The 18,012-nt window shown below is 46.7% G+C and overlaps 1 protein-coding gene across 1 annotated transcript in view; it reads left to right on the top strand.

Moving 5' to 3' along the window:
- The window catches only part of LOC119437468 (A disintegrin and metalloproteinase with thrombospondin motifs 8-like), a 257,356-nt gene that overhangs the window by 119,660 nt on the left and 119,684 nt on the right, over positions 1–18,012 (top strand). The window contains exons 7-8 of the mRNA XM_049660591.1: positions 7,915–7,992; positions 8,073–8,194. Coding sequence (XP_049516548.1) covers positions 7,915–7,992; positions 8,073–8,194 — 200 coding nt within the window. The remainder of the gene's footprint in view (positions 1–7,914; positions 7,993–8,072; positions 8,195–18,012) is intronic.

Raw genomic sequence — 18,012 nt, 5'->3', positions numbered from 1 at the left:
TAGGTGGTGTAGTGAGCGACGTGATGAGGGTAGAGAAGGCGGTAGCCTGTGCAGCTCCCCCCAAAAATGAGACGCCTTTCTTCAGTAAATTTGAGAGAGGGCGTGCGACTTTCACGAAATTCTTGACAAAACGACGGAAGTAGGATCACAGTCCCGGAAAGCTACGAACTTCCTTTATGCAAGTCGGAACGGGGAACTTCTGCACGGCTCGAACTTTGTCAGGGTTGGGACGAAGACCGGTTGAGTCGACGAGATGACCCAGCTGACGTCCGAAGTGGCACTTAGATGAATTAAGTTGTAGGCTGGCTTTGCGAAACACACAAAGGATAGAGGAAAGTCGGTCGGGATGTGTTTCAAATGTCGGTGAAAATACAATGACGTAATCAAGATAGCACAGGCAAATGGACCATTTAAAACCGTGTAAGAGGGCGTCCATCATGCGTCCGAAGGTGGCTGGGGCGTCCTATAAGCCGAAGGGCATTACTTTAAACTGATAAAGGCCCTGAGGGGTAACAAAAGTGGTCTTCTCATGGTCCATGTCATCGACGGCTATCTGCCAGTGCCCTGACCGAAGGTCGATTGAAGAAAAATACTTGGCGCCGTGAAGGCAATCCAGGGCGTCGTCTATGCGTGGGAGCGGGTACGCGTCTTTTTTGGTGATCTAGTTAAGATGCCTGTAGTCCATGCAATATGTCCAACTGTCGTCTTTCTTTTATTGCGATAGCAATTATATGGACACTCCAAAGCGGATTTCGACTGAAAGGGCGCGAAGGACGCGCGCTTTCACGGGGAGCGAATGCACGTCGGAGATCAAACGCGTGTTCTGCGCCGTGCTCCCTGAAGGGCTGCAGAATTAAGCGTCTCTTTCCTCCTTTACAATCACCATATATAGAGAGCAAACGCGACTTTTTCCGTCGCGCAAAAGGCCGTGGGCGGACGGGAGGGAGGGAGGGGAGGCGACGTTTAGCTGCGGCACCAAAGGCGTATTTATATAAAAACGTGCGAGGCGAGAAGGTGGGTAAGATTTCCGACGCAGTTAGACGAGTGTCCCATTAGGATCTCGTTGAAAACCTCCGAGCCGCCCCCAGAGGCACCGGCAACAGTCACCAACGCCGCGCGCGTTCGGTGCGAACGCTGGCAAAACGCCGAGGGCGTCGACAACAGTTCTGCGCGTTGCTGGTGCTGCTGCAGGTCCAAGTTTATACAGCTGATAAAACTACTATCCTTACTCCGTGTAGCTCTCTACTAATTTGCTATCGCAATTGATGCTTCGCTGTCGGGTGAAACTGCGACAAGTTTTTTTAACAAGTACCACAGCATAAGCCTAAGGGCTGCAGGACGGCTCGATTATATCTTTGGCGAGCATCTTGTCGACCTCCTTTGGAACGATATGGTGCTCAGCTGGAGATACCTGGTATGGTCGTCGGTGGATCGGATGGGCATCGCCAGTGTTTATGTGGTGCTTGACAGCGCAGGTTTGACCCAGAAGCTGGCCTCAAAGGTCAAAGACGTTGCGATAGGAGGAGAGGTGGCGAAGGAGATAGTCAGCTTGGTGGGGCGAAAGGTAGGGAGCGATCACTTTGTTGAGGTCGGTAGTAGACAGATCTGGTGAAGAAGACGGGATATCAGCGGTGTACGAGCGAGCAACATCAGGTGGATACAAGGCCAAGATAACGTAGTCGTAGGAGGGCGTCAGCATAGCGAGGGAAATGCCCTGTGGGAGCACATGTGAGCACAGTCCACAATTCACCCCAGGAAGACAAATAAGATTGTCCCGTAGAGTTATAACAGTGTGAGGAAAACCAACACTGTGCGTCAACGGAACGGCAGTGATGGGAGCGAGCACATAGTCACCGTCGGGTACTAGTGGAGAGGGCGACACAGCAACACAAGTCACGGCTTGCGGCAGCAAACGGACGTGCTCAGCAGAACAGAGGCGACTTGTGATTGGTCAGGGTTGATCAATTACACTTGGAAGGTCAAGTTGTACAGTACCAGCGGAACAGTCGATGAGGGTGGACTAGGCGAATAAAAAGTCAAGACCGCGAGGATGACGTCATTGGAACAGCGGGCGAAGATGGTGAAGAAAACAGAAGTTTGTCGGCCGGCAACACTGACACGTGCAGTACACAGGCCAGCTACGGGAGACGTGCCACCGTCGGCCACACGTACAACAGGTGACAGAGGTGAGAGCTCATAACAGAAAGATGGGCGCCGGTGTCAGTCATAGGTGTGTCAGGTAGGCCATCCACTTCAACGCCGATCAGGTTCTGATTGGTAGGGAGCGTCAACAGAGGAATTTGAGGGCAGTTCGTAACAGCAGCGTCACCTCCAGGAGCAGCAGCAGTCAGTTTTCCGAAGGAAGACGCCGGGTGTAGGACGGGGACGGGGAACGGCTTTGTGGAGGTGAACGAGAAGGTTGGCGTCGTGGTGAGGGTGAGCGGCTGTACTGGAAGTGTTCCTAGTGTTCTCAGCAAATGTTTCTGGTTCAGCTTGGGATGGTACCTGGTGTTGACGTCGGGGTGGATAGCGGAAGCTGGAGAAGCTTGGTCGAGAAGGCGTGGGCCAAGGACTTCGGCAGTACCAATGTGTCCAACACGTCCACATCGGAAGCAAATTGGCTTATCGTCCGGCGTTCTCCATGCATTCGGATCGCGATAATTCGCGGAGTAGGCAAATGACGTTGGATAGGGTTGAAGGTGGCTGAAGGTTAAAGGTCGGGGTGGTTGACAGAACAGATGTTTTGAAGGCTCACGTTTACCAGTTCTTGACGAACAACGGTTCGGCATCACTGGGCGTACCTCGGATTCAATGTGGGGGCGATGCGGCTTCGATTTCGCGTCGAACGATTCGGGTGATACTCTCCGATGTGGAAGGCTGAGTCGTCATACGAATGTCCTCACACGTCTATTTCGCTGCAGTGTTCGGGAGGCTGGCGAAGTGGTGGCCAATCCGTCGCCTTTTAGCATCTTCGAAGCGCCGGCATTTAGTAAGAATCTCGGTGACTGTCAAAGAGTTTTTAAACACGATCAGCTGAAACGCATTGTCCGCGATCCCTTTCAGGACGTGCGCTACCTTATCGGCTTCTGTAATTTTGGCGTCAACTTTTCGGCAAAGCGCCAGCACATCCTGAATGTACGTGAGGTACGACTCAGTAGACGTCTACACACACGAGGCAAGTTCTTTCTTGGCAGCAAGCTGGAAACCTGTAGGTTGGCCAAACAACTCTTGCAGTTTAGTCTTGCATACGCTCCATCTTGTGATGGCCTTTTTGTTCATATCGAACCAGGTCTTCGCAGTTCCTTTCAGATAAAATAAGACGTTCGCTAGCATTACGGTCGGGTCCCACCTGTATTGTGCGCAGACGATTTCGTAGAGGCGAATCCACTCGTCGACCTCGACGCCATCAGTGCCGGAAAAGGCACCAGGGCCAAGGGGTGGAGCCAGGATGGCGGCTGGCATGGCGGCCGCCGGTGACGCAGTTTCACCGCCTGTAGACATGCCGAGCGTGTTGCCTGGAGGAGCTGCGGAGCTCCGTCTTGCGTTAGACCCCCGGCACCTCCCCCAAGATATTACGGGGAGGCAGAAACAACAGTAAAACGTATTTACAATATATTTACAAGGCGCTGAAGCACTGAACTATATGGGCGAGAGCGCGCCACATCAAAAACGGCATCTTCATCCACGCTCCATTTGAGGAATAGTAGCGTGACAATGTATATATATATATATATATATATATATATATATATATATATATATATATATACGGGCGTTGGCAAGCACCCCCAGAGCTAGATTTGGTAAACATAAATACCTAAGTGAGTGGACGGATTGATAGCCGTCACCGGAGCACATTTAGTAGTGCGAACGCACGTATAATGTGGAGGTGTGGGTTCAGCTCCCACCGGCAGCAAAGGTATCTCTTTGTACCCTTTCAGTTTCCCTTCTCTTTATTATTTTCTACATTTCACTTTCAACCACAGCTAATATCCAGGGTGTCTTGCGTGACTTTGTTGGTTGCTAGCGCGGGCGAAGAGCAATGAGAGCGTGAGCGATGAGTTCCAAACAAAGACTGAACATTTTTTTTTTCTCTCACGAGACACGCAGAGGCGCGTGTGCCAACAGACTTGCCTTTCAGGTGCTTGCCGTGCTGTTCAAGAGTGGCGCTATAAACTAGCCATTTAAACGCGGCTCACTTATAGCGGCGCGCGGATGGCGTTCACTACAGCTTCATTGTCTGTTGGCTTTCTCGAGAAGAAAAATGTTGGGCGCCAGATTCCGTTGCTCAGCAGCTGTAGTAGTGCACCGATGGCTGTGTCTGAGGCATCGACCATGATGCACTGCGGTAGGCCTGGTTCTGGATACACGAGCAAATAAGCATTTGCCAAAGCCTCCTTGACTCGATGAAAAGCGTTGCATCCTTCGTCAGTCCAAGTGAAGGTCCCCGCTGTGCTCGCCGCAGTTGCTAGTAGTCTGTGTAGAGGGTGCAAGATAGCCGCGCACTGAGGTGCAAAACGGCAATAGAAGTTCACCAGTCCAAGGAACTCGCGGAGCAGCCGCGTAGTGTTAGGTTTCGGGAATTCTCGCACAGCTTTTACCTTTTCCGGGTGGGGGCGAATTCCGGCACGCGATATGATATGGCCCAGGAATGTCAGCTTGGCCACACCAAGCTGGCATTTTGCTGCATTGACGACGATGCCATGAGCCGAGAGACGTCGAAAAACGGTAAACGTGGCAAAAATCTAGACCGTGTAAGACACCGTACATAAACCACTGAAATGTCTGTCCAGAGTTGCGAAGTCCGAATGGCATTCGAAGAAATTCAAATAGGCCGAAAGGCGTTGCTATCGTGGTCTTCGAGACGTCCTCTGGTGCCACTGGTATCTGATGGTATGCCTTCAGGAGGTTAAGCTTGGAAAATATTATAGCACCATGCAAGTTCGTTGTAATATCATGAATGTGTGGCATGGGGTAGCGGTCTGGTACAGTTGCTCGATTGAGTGCCCGGTAATCGCCCCATGGTCGCCAGTCATTTGATGCCGGTTTTGGTACCATGTGAAGCGGAGACGCCCGAGGGCTTGACGAGGGTCGAATGATACCAAGCTCGAGCATATGATCGAACGCTTGGCGTGCCAAACGGAGCTTCTCAGGGGACATGCGACGTGGTCTGGCATGGACGGGAGGACCAGTCGTAGTTATATGATGGAGCACGTCATGCTCAGCCGCAGTGTCCGCCTTTGTTTGGCGCATAAGTTCGGGAAACTCATTCAGTATTGCTACAAAGCGAGATGTTCCGGCTGGCCCGACCAAGGTAGGGCTTAACGGAGGGTGTCTTGAGGGCTTGCATTGCACTGTTGCTTGCGACACAGGATCATATAGGCATTGGTTGCGCACGTCTACCAAAAGACGAAAGTGACGGAGGAAATCGGCGCCGAGGATTGCAAATTTCGCATCAGCAAAAATCCAACGAAATGTTCTTTTTAGGTCTAGGTTGAGAGATAGCGAGCGATGTCCGTAAGTAGCGATCATTGTGTTGTTGACTGCTTGTAATGGAGTTGAGCTCGGGCGCTTACGGTCAGCTGGAGACGCAGGGATAACGCTCACCTCAGCGCCTGTGTCCACAAGAAAACGGACGCCACCACTGCGTTCGGTGATGAAGTATACTAAGGGGTGACTTTCCGTCGATATTGCTGCATTGGTCGCCCTCAATGCTGGCCTCTGGCGTTTCCCGGATAGCCACAGGGCGCAACACATTTGCGCGCAGCACCGCCATGTTTCCTGTGGTACCAGCACCAGCGGAGTCGCGGCTGCTGTGGTTGTGCACTGCGCTGCTCCAAAGGTTGCGAGGCGCGTGCCTGCAAAGCTGTCACTGTTTCGGTGAGGCGCGCGATCTCTTCGCGAAACTCGAGCAATTCGTTGGGAGAGGGAGCAGAAGCACTCTCCACTTGCACGTTAGCGACGGAGGCGGAGGGGTTTGCCGCTGCCATGATGGTGTCAGCGATGGCGGCCATCTTGCCGTAATCCTTTTCAGCCACCGTATCAAGCACCCCGCGCACGTTGCTGGGCAGACGCTGAAGAAATATCTCGCACAGCAGCGTGCCGTCGAGACCTCTAACGCTTCCCACAAGACGCAGCATGTGGCGCAGTAGTTGAGATGGCGTGCGGTCGCCAAGGTCCGTGTCGTACAGGAGCTGCCGTAACCTTTCGGGTTCGGATGGTGTGAAGCATCGAATGAGTGTCTCCTTCAAAGTTTGGTAGGTGTTTTCCGCAGGTGGGGCGAGAAGCAAATCGCGGAACTCGCTGGCTGTAGCTGGCGGGAAGCTACTCACAATGTGATGGCAGCGCGTGAGGTCGGCTGTGATGCGCCGGGCGGTGAATTGTGCCTCGACATGAATGAACCAGAGCTCGGCGTCGGCGGGCCAAAAGGGGGGCAGCTTCAATTCGACTGCAGACACGGTAGGCGCGTCGATGTCGCTGTGCGTGTTCATGTTGGGTCACCACTGTTGGTTGCTAGCGCGGGCGAAGAGCAATGAGACCGTGAGCGATGAGTTCCAAACAAAGACTGAACTTTTTTTTTTCTTTCACAAGACACGGAGAGGCGCGTGCGCCAACAAACTTGCCTTTCAGGTGCTTTACGTGGTGTTCAAGAGTGGCGCTATAAACTAGGCATTTAAACGCGGGCCATTTATAGCGGCACGCGGATGGCGTTCACTACAGCTTCATTGTCTGTTGGCTTTCTATGCTCATGATTATACAAGGTGTTTCAGCTAACTTTAGCCAAGTATTAAAAGTGCAAACATATAGGCGCTACGCGTGTCATATTCTCAGTGTTCTTCTGAGCCGTATGAAGAACATCATAATATTTAGTTGAATCCGCCAGCTGAGTAATTAACAAAGATTACTTGTAACTATTTCATTATTACCTCTAGCGAAAAATCCTTCATACAAAAGTTGTAGTGCTTGTTCAGAAACATCGGATTGTTTCATCTCTGCTAAGACAACTGTCCTGATTAATTTTTTTTCAGCGTTTCTTTAAAGTGTGCGAAATTAAAGAAAAATCCACGTAACTGCCGGCTAACCCATGCCGCGCTTTTAGTGCCCTCAAATGTGAGTTGAACCAATTAGCAAAGGCTGCTCCGGGCACAGAGGTCGATTGAACAGGCTGTCGGTGACTGCAATCATTGTTTTTATCTCCGTCGTTCATCACACGGTCAACCTCTCCCCCTCCATCCTGTTTCTTCATTGGTCCGAAAAGAAAGGAAAAAATGCCTGCTCTGCGTCAAATGCTGTCGCCGGTTCCGTATATCGTATTCGCACGTGGCGGCCGCTTTTTCATTGATTTGTTTTCTGAAAACGGTACACCCATTTTGTCACTTAACGTCCATCGCAGTCACCGACAGAACTCTGTGCGAGGAGCAGCGTTTGCTAATCCCTTCAACTTACATTTAAGGGTACTAAAAGCGCGGCGTGTTAGCCGGCAGTCACGGGGTATTTTTTTTAAATTTCGCCCACTCTAACGAAACGCTGGAAAAAAAGTTAATGACGGCTGTTATCTTAGCAGAGATGAAATATTCCAATATTAGCGACAGAGTCAACTTCGCAATATGTATATATATATATATATATATATATATATATATATTGCGAAGTAAAGTAATCTATATATATATATATATATATATATTACTTTACAGCGCATTTAATTTTCATTTTGATTCTTTTTTGTTTTTCCGTTTTGTTTCAAGAAGTTTGTATGCCTGCACCCTAAAAGTAATAAACATTGTGCTTGAATTATATCTAGGACATGTTCACTGATTTTGTATTATTACGCCCTATGTAACATCCTCAACCGGAGGGCCTTTTAAGATAAATTGAATATATGAATAAACAGCTGCAATGTTTTGCTTACAGCTTAACATGAAGCTCCAAGACTTGACACAACCCAGCGTTCAGCTGCGCTTAGTGGGAATTCTTGTACACGACGCCTTGGTACGAACCATTATTCTCAACGCTTTTGCGTTTTTTTACGCAGTATATGGCTGAGATGGTTTTTGAAAATTACTTTTCAGCGGCGCAGCTATCACCGGACCAATGGCAACTTCGTTGATGCGCTCCAGACGCTTTCAAGGTTTTTTCAAGAAATCGCCGGGCTCGCTATTGGCTATCCTGATGTATTCTTGCTACTCACCTCGTAAGTAAAACAGGCATTCTGCAGTCTTAATGCTTTGTACAGCATAAATTCAGCAACAAGGGATACTCGGTGCTATTGGCTGCTGAAGAAGAGTATGTTTGCAGTTTACGATAGCTAGAAGTAACAGGTGTTCTAAGTGAAACATCTTATCGAGTAGTGAGATTGAGTTACTGGGCTATCGGCAGAGCTGATACTTGGCCATCCCACTGTCGTCCTTGCTGTATGGAACACAACTCGCTAGCAGTTCATTAATAAAATATGCGGCATATGTTATACTACTACTTTGGGAGGGCCAGTATCGATGTTCTCTAGGATGTATAAGCATGCACTCGCAATCGCAGCATTAGGTCAAAATATAGGGCAATGCTTCGCTACATGTTACTTTATTTCTGACATGTTTGACCTCATAACGTCAATGAGATCTCAGTAACCAGCATAGAAGCGGACTCAATACGATTCTCTTGATACCTAGGTTCCAATAGAAATGCATAATAGACCGTGTTTTCCTCCAGTAGAAAGCACTTCTTGCAAGCTCATTTTTGTTATCAATATATTAAGGGCATAGACAGCATTAGAACATGGCTTGATAAGATAATAGTAGGGTGCGTGCAAATACAATCGTATTCTATGGCATTGAAATAGACTGCCAGAAGCACCGCAGCTCATGATATTTACCGCAAAGTGGCGGTAAGGTGGAGGAGCAAAGTTCATAGTGGCTTGCTAAATGCGCTGTTCAAAGACAGGTACAGCGCAATAGCGCCATTCTGCAGTTGGTGATTTCTGGTCACTTCTCTTAAGAAGAAGCTTTAGCTTGGAAGCTCCTGTCTAAGTACATTATAATGGAGAAATTGTTTTCTTAGCAACCACTGGATGGGTTATGATGAAGTTTAAGGTATTGTAGAGGAGAAGATGCCTGGACCATCTCCGCTACAACAATTAAAGGAAGCTGAAATATAGTGACTCTAGGAAGCATAATTTTTATTTTGGCGGATAATTTTTTTTAATTACTCACAATTGTAAAATTTCATAAATCTCCAGCTTTCAAGTTTGCAACTCTAAACCTTACCAATGAAAACCGATATCACAATTCTTTATATTGCACCTAATAATACATCTAAAGCGGAAAAAACTGTTGTATTGTGAACCGCTATAATATCTACTACTAATTTTTAGTAGGACATTTGCAGAACCCTTGTGAAAATTGTAACAATTTTACGTAAGTTGTAAATTAATATATAAAATTTGTTCGCTTTAGATGCTTGAGCAGAGAGTTTACAGAACTGCCATATCTGTATTTGGTGCAGAGTTAAAGGTTTGTAAATTTCGTGCTTCAAATTCTTTGAAACTTACCATGTTTTGTGAATTATTGTAAAATATTTCATGCAATAAATCAAAATTCTGCTTGCTAGAGTCACTAGAACTTTTTTTCCTCTCTCAAATGCAACAAATTCAATCGGTCCGGCGGTCATCTCATAGAGGCTTGTCTGCGTTTTACAGTCACATTTCAATTGGAAAATCGGAGTTTGCCCCGTGCTTCAGCCCGACATTTTCGCCACTCAAATAAGATACTAGAGAGGCGCTCTGCGCGCCGGTGTGCGCATTTTTTTAATATGACGCCAACTTTGTTTCCTGGTCGCAAAGAACATACAATCCATCTAGAAGCAAATACATAGGGTGGACTGAAAAGCGATATAAAGCTTTAGCACGAAATCAACATTTATAAATTCAGCTCACTGACATAAAAAGAGCATCACTGAAAGGGCAGTCGGCACACGGGCAGTGCGTAAATTGCAGCCAAGTGAAAGAACGGGTCAGGATAATGTGCAGGCATTCTGCTGTTTACCTGCTTTAGGTCTGGCAAACCTTTTAGTATAGGTGTAGTGTGGAAAGCTTCAGTGGCTCCAGCGGGGAAAAATGTAGACTTGACAACAAGCAGTATTGTCGAAAATTTAGGGTGGTGCCGGTCAATTCGAGTTTTCTGAACTTCTCGTGATGTAGAAAGTGTAACCAAAACTACCTGAGGGGCCGCGTGATCTCAATCAACCGCGGCCTGAGTGCATTCAGGCTTGAGGACGACCCTTGGGCGAAATGAGTACGCTGTCGAAGGGTAAAGTACAAAGAAAACGCAAAGCTAAAAAATTATGGGCCCTTATTGAGAAAAATGCCCTAAGGCTCATAGAAGCATGGAAGCATAGAAGCATATCTGCCAAATTATCAGGAAATTTGGCTGCCCAATGGCTAACAGCACTTACGAACGATAAGCTTCGTGAATTCTACCCCTGTTTATCATGACGTCTTTCAAGAAAACGTGACTCCGTAAGAGAAGGCGACGTTTCAATTGTAGCAATCGCCCGAGACGTATATATGTATACGGGCAAAGCATGCCTTTGTGTGTTCACTCCAGCAGCTCATTGGGTCTACTTGCCTGCAGCTGATTCTGCTCTCCAGAGAAAAGACGAAGGATGTTTTGAGAAACTTTTGAATTAGTTTTGCAAGTAGCGCAGTGATCGGTGAAATGTTATCTGGAACTGCTGTGTCAATAAATGACATGAATAACCGCCAGTGTGCGACGTCTGAGACACATTAGTACATTTAGGAAAGTGAGCTCCTGAGAGGGTCTTCATAATTTGCTGGCTTTGACCAGAAACAAGAGGGCCAGAGTTATGAAATAACACATTTATTCAACATATTTCTCCCTGAGACTGATGCAGATGGTAAAGCGCCGTTGCGGAACCGTTCATGTAAAATACTTTCATTTGGGCCTCAAACCAGCTCTCTGCAGCATGTTTGACGTCAGAAATGTCCCCAGAACCTTGCGCTTTCGGCTGTTTTTCAATTTTGAGAGCAGATAATAGATCGAAGGGGCCAGGTTGGATGAGTACTAGAGATGCTGGACTAATTGGACGCCCCGGGGTGTTCACTTTAGAAGCCACAATGTTGAACATGCGCGCAGGTGCATGCAAAAAAAGTTACCATTTGGTCAACTTTCCACGGCGTTTCGTCTTAATCGCCTCCTTTAGCAGGTCCAAGATGTTAGTACAATATTGTCCGTTAATACTAGAGCCCTGATGTAGGTGGTCCGCCAACACAATACCGTTTTTGTTCTAGAAATGGGACGACATGACTTATTTTGGCAGATTTCCAAGTTTGGAACTTCTGAGCTCACTGGGACCCACTGTGATGCCATTCCTTTGTCTGCTAATTTAGTTTCAGGGTCATAAATGTTTGGGCAGGTTCCATCCTCAACCACTAAGCTACATAAAAAGTCCTGTGCATCTTCAAAATGTGTCAAATCCTGCGTCAAATCCTGTGTCAAAATGTGTCGTTCCTTCTGATCACTGTTCAAACATTTCGGCACCCACTTTGCTGAAACCTTGCGTATGTCTGAGATAGTGAAGACAACAAACCCAACACGCTTCTGAGAGATGTCCAGTATCTGGGCTAACTGTATTGCGGGAATTCGGCGGTTTTCGATAATAATTAGCTCATGGACAGCATCACATGTTACCGGGTCAGCTGAGGTTGGAGAGTGCCCGCTGCGGGTTCATCTTCTACGGTGAAATGCCCAGTCTCGAAACGAGATATTCTGGTTTTGACAGTGCTGTTGGACGGACACTTCTACCTCAGTGCTCGTGACATCTCAGTGTGAATGTCTTTTTCTGGTTTTTTTCTGGAGAAACAAAACGTTTACGATCACCTGTAACTCTAACTAGGTAAAACTAGCTTGCACCACTGCCTTCACAGCTTGTCACTAATAGAAAAATCAGTTTCATTAATCGCGAACATGAGATATTAGCACAGCTACATACTAAGATATTAGGCTTTCATGTGCCCCAGTCCCCTCGTTTCCCTTTTTTTTCCGGAACGGGGCAAAGCCAGGAACTTATCAGCACCCCGTCGTATATTGGCTCACATTCGACGAAAACGCTACTGTGCCAACGGACAAATACACAGAAAAGGAGATGAAACGACAGGACGTAACACCTACACATCCAGCTTGAGGTGAAAAATATACAAGCCTCAGATTACATACTCAAGAAAGCACCTTCGTCAAAAAAATGTGGAAATGAGTGATCGTTCCATTTCATCACGCAAACGAAAGCGTGATATCATCTGATCATGGCTGTGTACGCATTCTCTCGAATGAATCACGTAATTACTTAGACATGTGCGATCATCCTACAGAGTGCGAAACAAACCAACAAGCTGTAAGAAAGAAGCACATAAGGAAAAAAGACAAAAAAGGCAGACGATCAACAACAACAACCACAACAAATCAGTTAATAAAGCTGTAATTATACAAGAGAAAGCAAAAAAAATTAAGGAGAACGAAAGGCATGATGATGACGGAACTTTATTACGATAGAGATGGCTCATCCACCTATTCTAGGTAAACGTATAACTTAAGTAACGTAGAGCAGATCAAATGATTAAAATAGGACGAGGAGAAAAGAACTGAGACATCCGACAAGAAAACATGACTAGGAACTAAGCAATGAGAACAAGCACCAACCTTAAGACCAAGAAAGGCTGTGGAAATCAAATACAGATTTTTGACAGATTTCTACAGGTTGAAGGTTCTCAAGCCATCTCATTCCGGCTTTCTCCTCAGCATCCTCCATTGTTCAATGGGAAATAAAGTTTCATTCATTCATCTCGCGGGCAGCTCTACTCGTTTGTAATGATGTGATAAAAGGCGCGCTGAATTTTCGTATTGCGATTGTCCTTGCTGCTTTGTTATCATTAATTTATTGTTTACCTGTTCTAGTTTTTCGATAGCTAATTAAACCTTTCTAATTTACATTTTATAATCAATCAGGAGAACTATTAGATTCACTACATGGAGAAGCCAACTAACATAATAAATGATTAACCTTTTCTTAGAACATTTACATCAAGGTGAGATTGAAATAGCCATTATGGCAGGCAGACAATTTAGTTAGCAAATTTGGAAAATTGCATTACTAAACTGAAGCACGTATGGTTCTGAGAACTGGTTCGGGTTCAAAGAAAAGACTTGAAGGTTTTCCAACATGTGCGAAAGCAGCATTAAGCAGGACGCTGATGGAAGTACGGTGGTCTCTGAAAAGCAAGTTTGCATCTGTCTAGAAGCAGCAACATTTGCGAAGGAAACCAACGCGTTCCTCAGAAGGAGAATTGCGCAGTGGAAGTGTAAAAAGTATCGTCCTTCAAGGATCAACCCCGGCACCAGAACATTTCCGTAAAAGTCACTGTCAAATTACCTGACCAGGAGACATGTAGGTGATGGCAGGCCAAGGCGAATTTATTGATAACAGAGGCTTTATGTTACTTTCAAGAAGTTTACTTGAACTTTTGCCTTCCTAATTGTTCCACCACCTGGCAGAATTCCACAAACTTTTTCTGGTAACGCGAAACATTATGCATGAATCATCGACGATGATTGTCAATTTAAGCGAATAGCGCGAACGAGCGAACGAAAGAAACGAACGAGCGAGCGAGGCGACAGTCCCCTCGCCCCCTCCTTGACCCCCATCCCCGCTACTCGGTTGCCCGAGTGCATGCGGCTTTTCCCTCCGCACCTTCCGTCGCCTTTCCGGAGTTCCTTCGTGACAGCCGTGGAGAACGAACGCGTCCACATTTTCTTATCCCTCGGGCGTCGGCGTCAACGCCGTCAGCGTACGGTGCTTGCCCGAGAGCACGTGCCTTCTCCCTCGCCTTCCCGTTGTGAACGAGCGCGGGAGGTAAGGAAGCGACAATGCACCCTCTCCCTCTTCTTACCGCCTCTCCTCGCTACTCAGTTGCGCGAGAGCTCAGGCGCGCAAAACCCCTCCCCGCCCCTCTTCACAACTCGGTCGCCCGAGAGCATGCGCCCTTTCCGGAGGTGCGTTTCCTCGCCTTTTTTCGCCAAGTCCGACCCCTGTCGTAAAAACCACCGACCACGAAAGCGACCGAAATGACAAAGAAAGCTATTCGCTTTGAAGAAAGTTGATCCAGAAACATAACGGTTGCAATTTTCACACAAAGCGGCAATTCCCGATCTGCGAGATACCTCCTTCAATTCAGTTTATAGGGTCTTTACATAAACTTTCAGATAACAACATACAGGGTGATAAAATGCTTTTCTTAAATTTAGGCGTGGGAAGTACGTAAAGTTCACCTATGCAAATAATATATGTGGCCAGGGGGACACAAGGGGAGATGACAATTATCGCTGTCTTTCCGCCAAATAACTAAAACTGAATGATTAACTTTCTAGTGACTACAGTAAGGGGGCGTGCTCGTATTGAAAAGTTCGCGGCAGTCGTGATTATACATAGTTCCACTTGGCAGAATTCTTCTAGCATGCCCGTGTTATGAGATATCCGGCTGCAAATTTTAATTTCCGTTCACATGATTACGCATGCAAGACAGTGAGGATCGGCGCAAAGCTCCTCCTTGATGTGACGTGGATGTTGGGTGAGGCTTGAGTCTGAAGACGGGGCGGAGGCATAGGCAAATACGATAACTGTTCCCCTTTCACTCTCGGCGGGCGAAATCAAGGAATGACTGCGTAGTGTGGCATAAGCAGTGCGCATTATCCTGTTAAGGGTAATCACGGAAGAAAATTTTTCGGCACGTTCTTGTACGACTTGAGGTCACATCGGGACACTATATTGTCAACGCGTTAGCTTCACTGCCATCTAGCTATTACACTGCTTCCACCATAGCGGTGCCTCTGGAAGGACAATCAAGAAAAACCGCGTTGGGATCCACTGATGCTGACATGGCTGCTTCCACCGGCACGAGGTATTCTACCGAAAAAAATAGACGTGGTTCTTGCAATAGCTGAGATGCCTCATTAGCGATGCGGCTGCACGCGCCTCACCACCCATACCATCCACTTCCAACTAAGCTAAGCTTCATAAACATCTTTCGGCGCTTTCGCACAACCGGCTCAATCCACCATTAGAGACAGACTAAGAGGATAATTGTCGATGAACGTTTCGAAATTTATGTTCTCGCGTACATAACGTTAATGCCAGAAATCAGTAGCCGACAGATTGCCGATGAGTGTGGACGCAGCTTCCGAACAGTCGCAAATGTGCTAAAGAAGCATAGGTTCCATCCGTACCATGTGTGCCTTCCCCAAGACCTAAGTGAGGCAGACTTCGAAAGGCGGTTTGACTTCTGCAATTGGGGCCTGATGAACATTGATCAAGAAAAGGAGTTCCTACACAGAGTAATTTGGACAGTTGAAGCTCAGTGTAGCCGGAATGGCACTGTGAATGCTCACAACGCCCATTATTGGTCACAAGAAAATCCAGACTGGCTGCGCCAGCACAAGCGCCAAGTTCGCTGTAGTGTGAATGTGTGGTGGGGCATACTCGGGGACAGGATCATTGGACCTTTTTTCGGACAACCTCAACTGTGGTCTTTCAAACCGTGTTGACGCACTTGCAAAATTCGTGGCAACACATCAAACCCAGGAACACAAATCCTGTTCAGACAATGACCTTACCATTGGGCAACTATTGCTAGAAATGAGGGCTCTGACCAAAAAATGTGATGACTCTGAAAATCGCCTTCGGCGCTCTAACTTGATCTTTTATTGGTGTTCCCGTTGTTAAGGGTGAAACTTTGGCAGAGTCTGAGTCATACATTATCATATTTTGTTCTGAGAAGCTCAGTGTAACTATTGAAAGGGCTGAAAGTGAACGCGCCCACAGACTGGCCCACTTCCTCGAATCTAGCAATCGCCCCATCATTGTACAGCTGCCCAACTTCAAAAAAAAAAAATCTGAAATTCTGTCTTCTGGAGCCAAGTTGAAGAATCTGGATTATGAAATCCGCTAAGATTGTTTTGCGCGTGTTAGATTAGCTCGAAGTAAAGTCTTCGCGTATGGCCAGCACAGTAACTGAAGTTTCAAGATGCGCTTCGATAAGCTTATTATTGGCAGCAGGCAGTACATTTACGATGATGAAACCGATTCTGTGAAGGAACTAAAAGCATAGCAGCCATCGCGATTGTGCCACCGCCCGTCCTTGCCCCTGCACCAGCCATTTCAAACACCTGCGAATGCTTCTGCGTGTCTAACCAAGCTTATCCTGCTCGCTAACGTTCGAAGTTTTATCCCCATGAAAAAATCTGTGGAAGCTATTTTACAAGATAATAACACTGATATCGCAGTCTTGACAGCGACATGGTTGACCATCGGTATTTGAGACGACGAAATAATAATAATATCGCTTCATTTACCGTTCACAGGCACGACAGGATCGGTCGCAGGGGCGGTGGTGTACTCGCCTTCATAAAATCGGATATGCCTTCCTTCACTATCGATATAAACTGGCATAACTAAATTCTCCGCGTTAACTTTTTTCTTCCCGGAACCACAAACATACTCACTGCTTGTTATTGCGCGCCTGATAGGGACATTTCTTTTACTAACGAACTGCACTCGATTCTCCTCGAATTGAATTGTCGCTTTCCTCGCGCTAATTACATACTCCGTGGCGACTTCAATTTCCCTGATATTGACTGGGCCACCTTAGCTGGACTCTCCCGTCTGTCAAAAGCCTTTGTTGACCTCGTTTTTACTTTAACTTCACACAAACAGTCAACACGCCAACCCGTAATAACAGTACAGTTGATCTAGTTTTGGTCTTTAATGCCGAGTTAATACAGTCAATGTCGTGTGTCAGTGGCCTTAGCGAACATAAAATGCTATTATTTAACTTATTCATCCCAACCACTATTCGACAACCATCCATGAAACACATCCGTGACTACAACAGGGCTGACTTCACTCGCATCAACGAAGAGCTAGAAATATTCTTTCTTTCCACGAATCCGCCACCCACGGATCGGTCAACGTAAACTGGTTGGCATTCAAACATAAACTCTTATCACTAATTCACAACTACGTTCCTCTCGTCTCCATTCGTGGCGATGCCTGTAAACCCTGGTACTCTATAACGCTTTCAGGAACCTATCTCAAAAGAAAAAAAAAACGCATTTTCGAGTTCTGGATCGTGTTCTGCTCTTTGATGGGAAAATAATTTTTCATCTCTGTGGGACTCTGTGGGATAACACAAAGCTTTTAAGAATTTCAAAGAAAAAGTTCAACCACCAGGACCTACTAAGCATCCTCCGTACAAATCCTAAAAAACTCTTGGAACGTGCCAAAATATTTCCTGGCTTAATCCAGATGGTTCTTTGAGGTGGTATACCAACGCTCCAATGTAATGAATTTGTACTTCTCATCGATTTTCACTCACCAGCCACCTCAAAACATGCCTGTATCACCACGTTCTAACTTCGACCAGATGCTCCCCATTCATAATACTACAAAAGGCATTGCAAAACTCATTGACAATCTCAAGCTCTCAACCAGCCCCGGCCCTAACAATATCCCTGCAAAGATACTCAAGTCCTTTAAAATAATTTCTAGCCTTATCTTGCAAATCATATTCACCCAGTCCCTAGCTGATAGCTCGCACCCGGATGATTGGAAACTAAGCAGGGTGATCCCAGTATTTAAGTCAGGAAATCGTTCGGATCCATCCAATTATCACCCGCCGTGGTTGCTCAGTGGCTATGGTGTTGGGCTGCTGAGCACGAGGTCGCGGGATCGAATCCCGGCCACGGCGGCCGCATTTCGATGGGGGCGAAATGCGAAAACACCCGTGTACTTAGATTTAGGTGCACGTTAAAGAACCCCAGGTGGTCGAAATTTCCGGAGTCCCCCACTACGGCGTGCCTCATAATCAGAACTGGTTTTGGCACGTAAAACCCTATAATATTATTATTATCATCCAATTATCGCCCCATTTCATTAACTTGCGTTGCTTGTAAG

The sequence above is a fragment of the Dermacentor silvarum genome, chromosome 1 (genome assembly GCF_013339745.2).
Source record: "Dermacentor silvarum isolate Dsil-2018 chromosome 1, BIME_Dsil_1.4, whole genome shotgun sequence".
Lineage (NCBI taxonomy): Eukaryota > Metazoa > Arthropoda > Arachnida > Ixodida > Ixodidae > Dermacentor > Dermacentor silvarum.
Note: the sequence above shows the minus strand (reverse complement) of the source record. Positions and strands in the feature narration are given on the sequence as shown.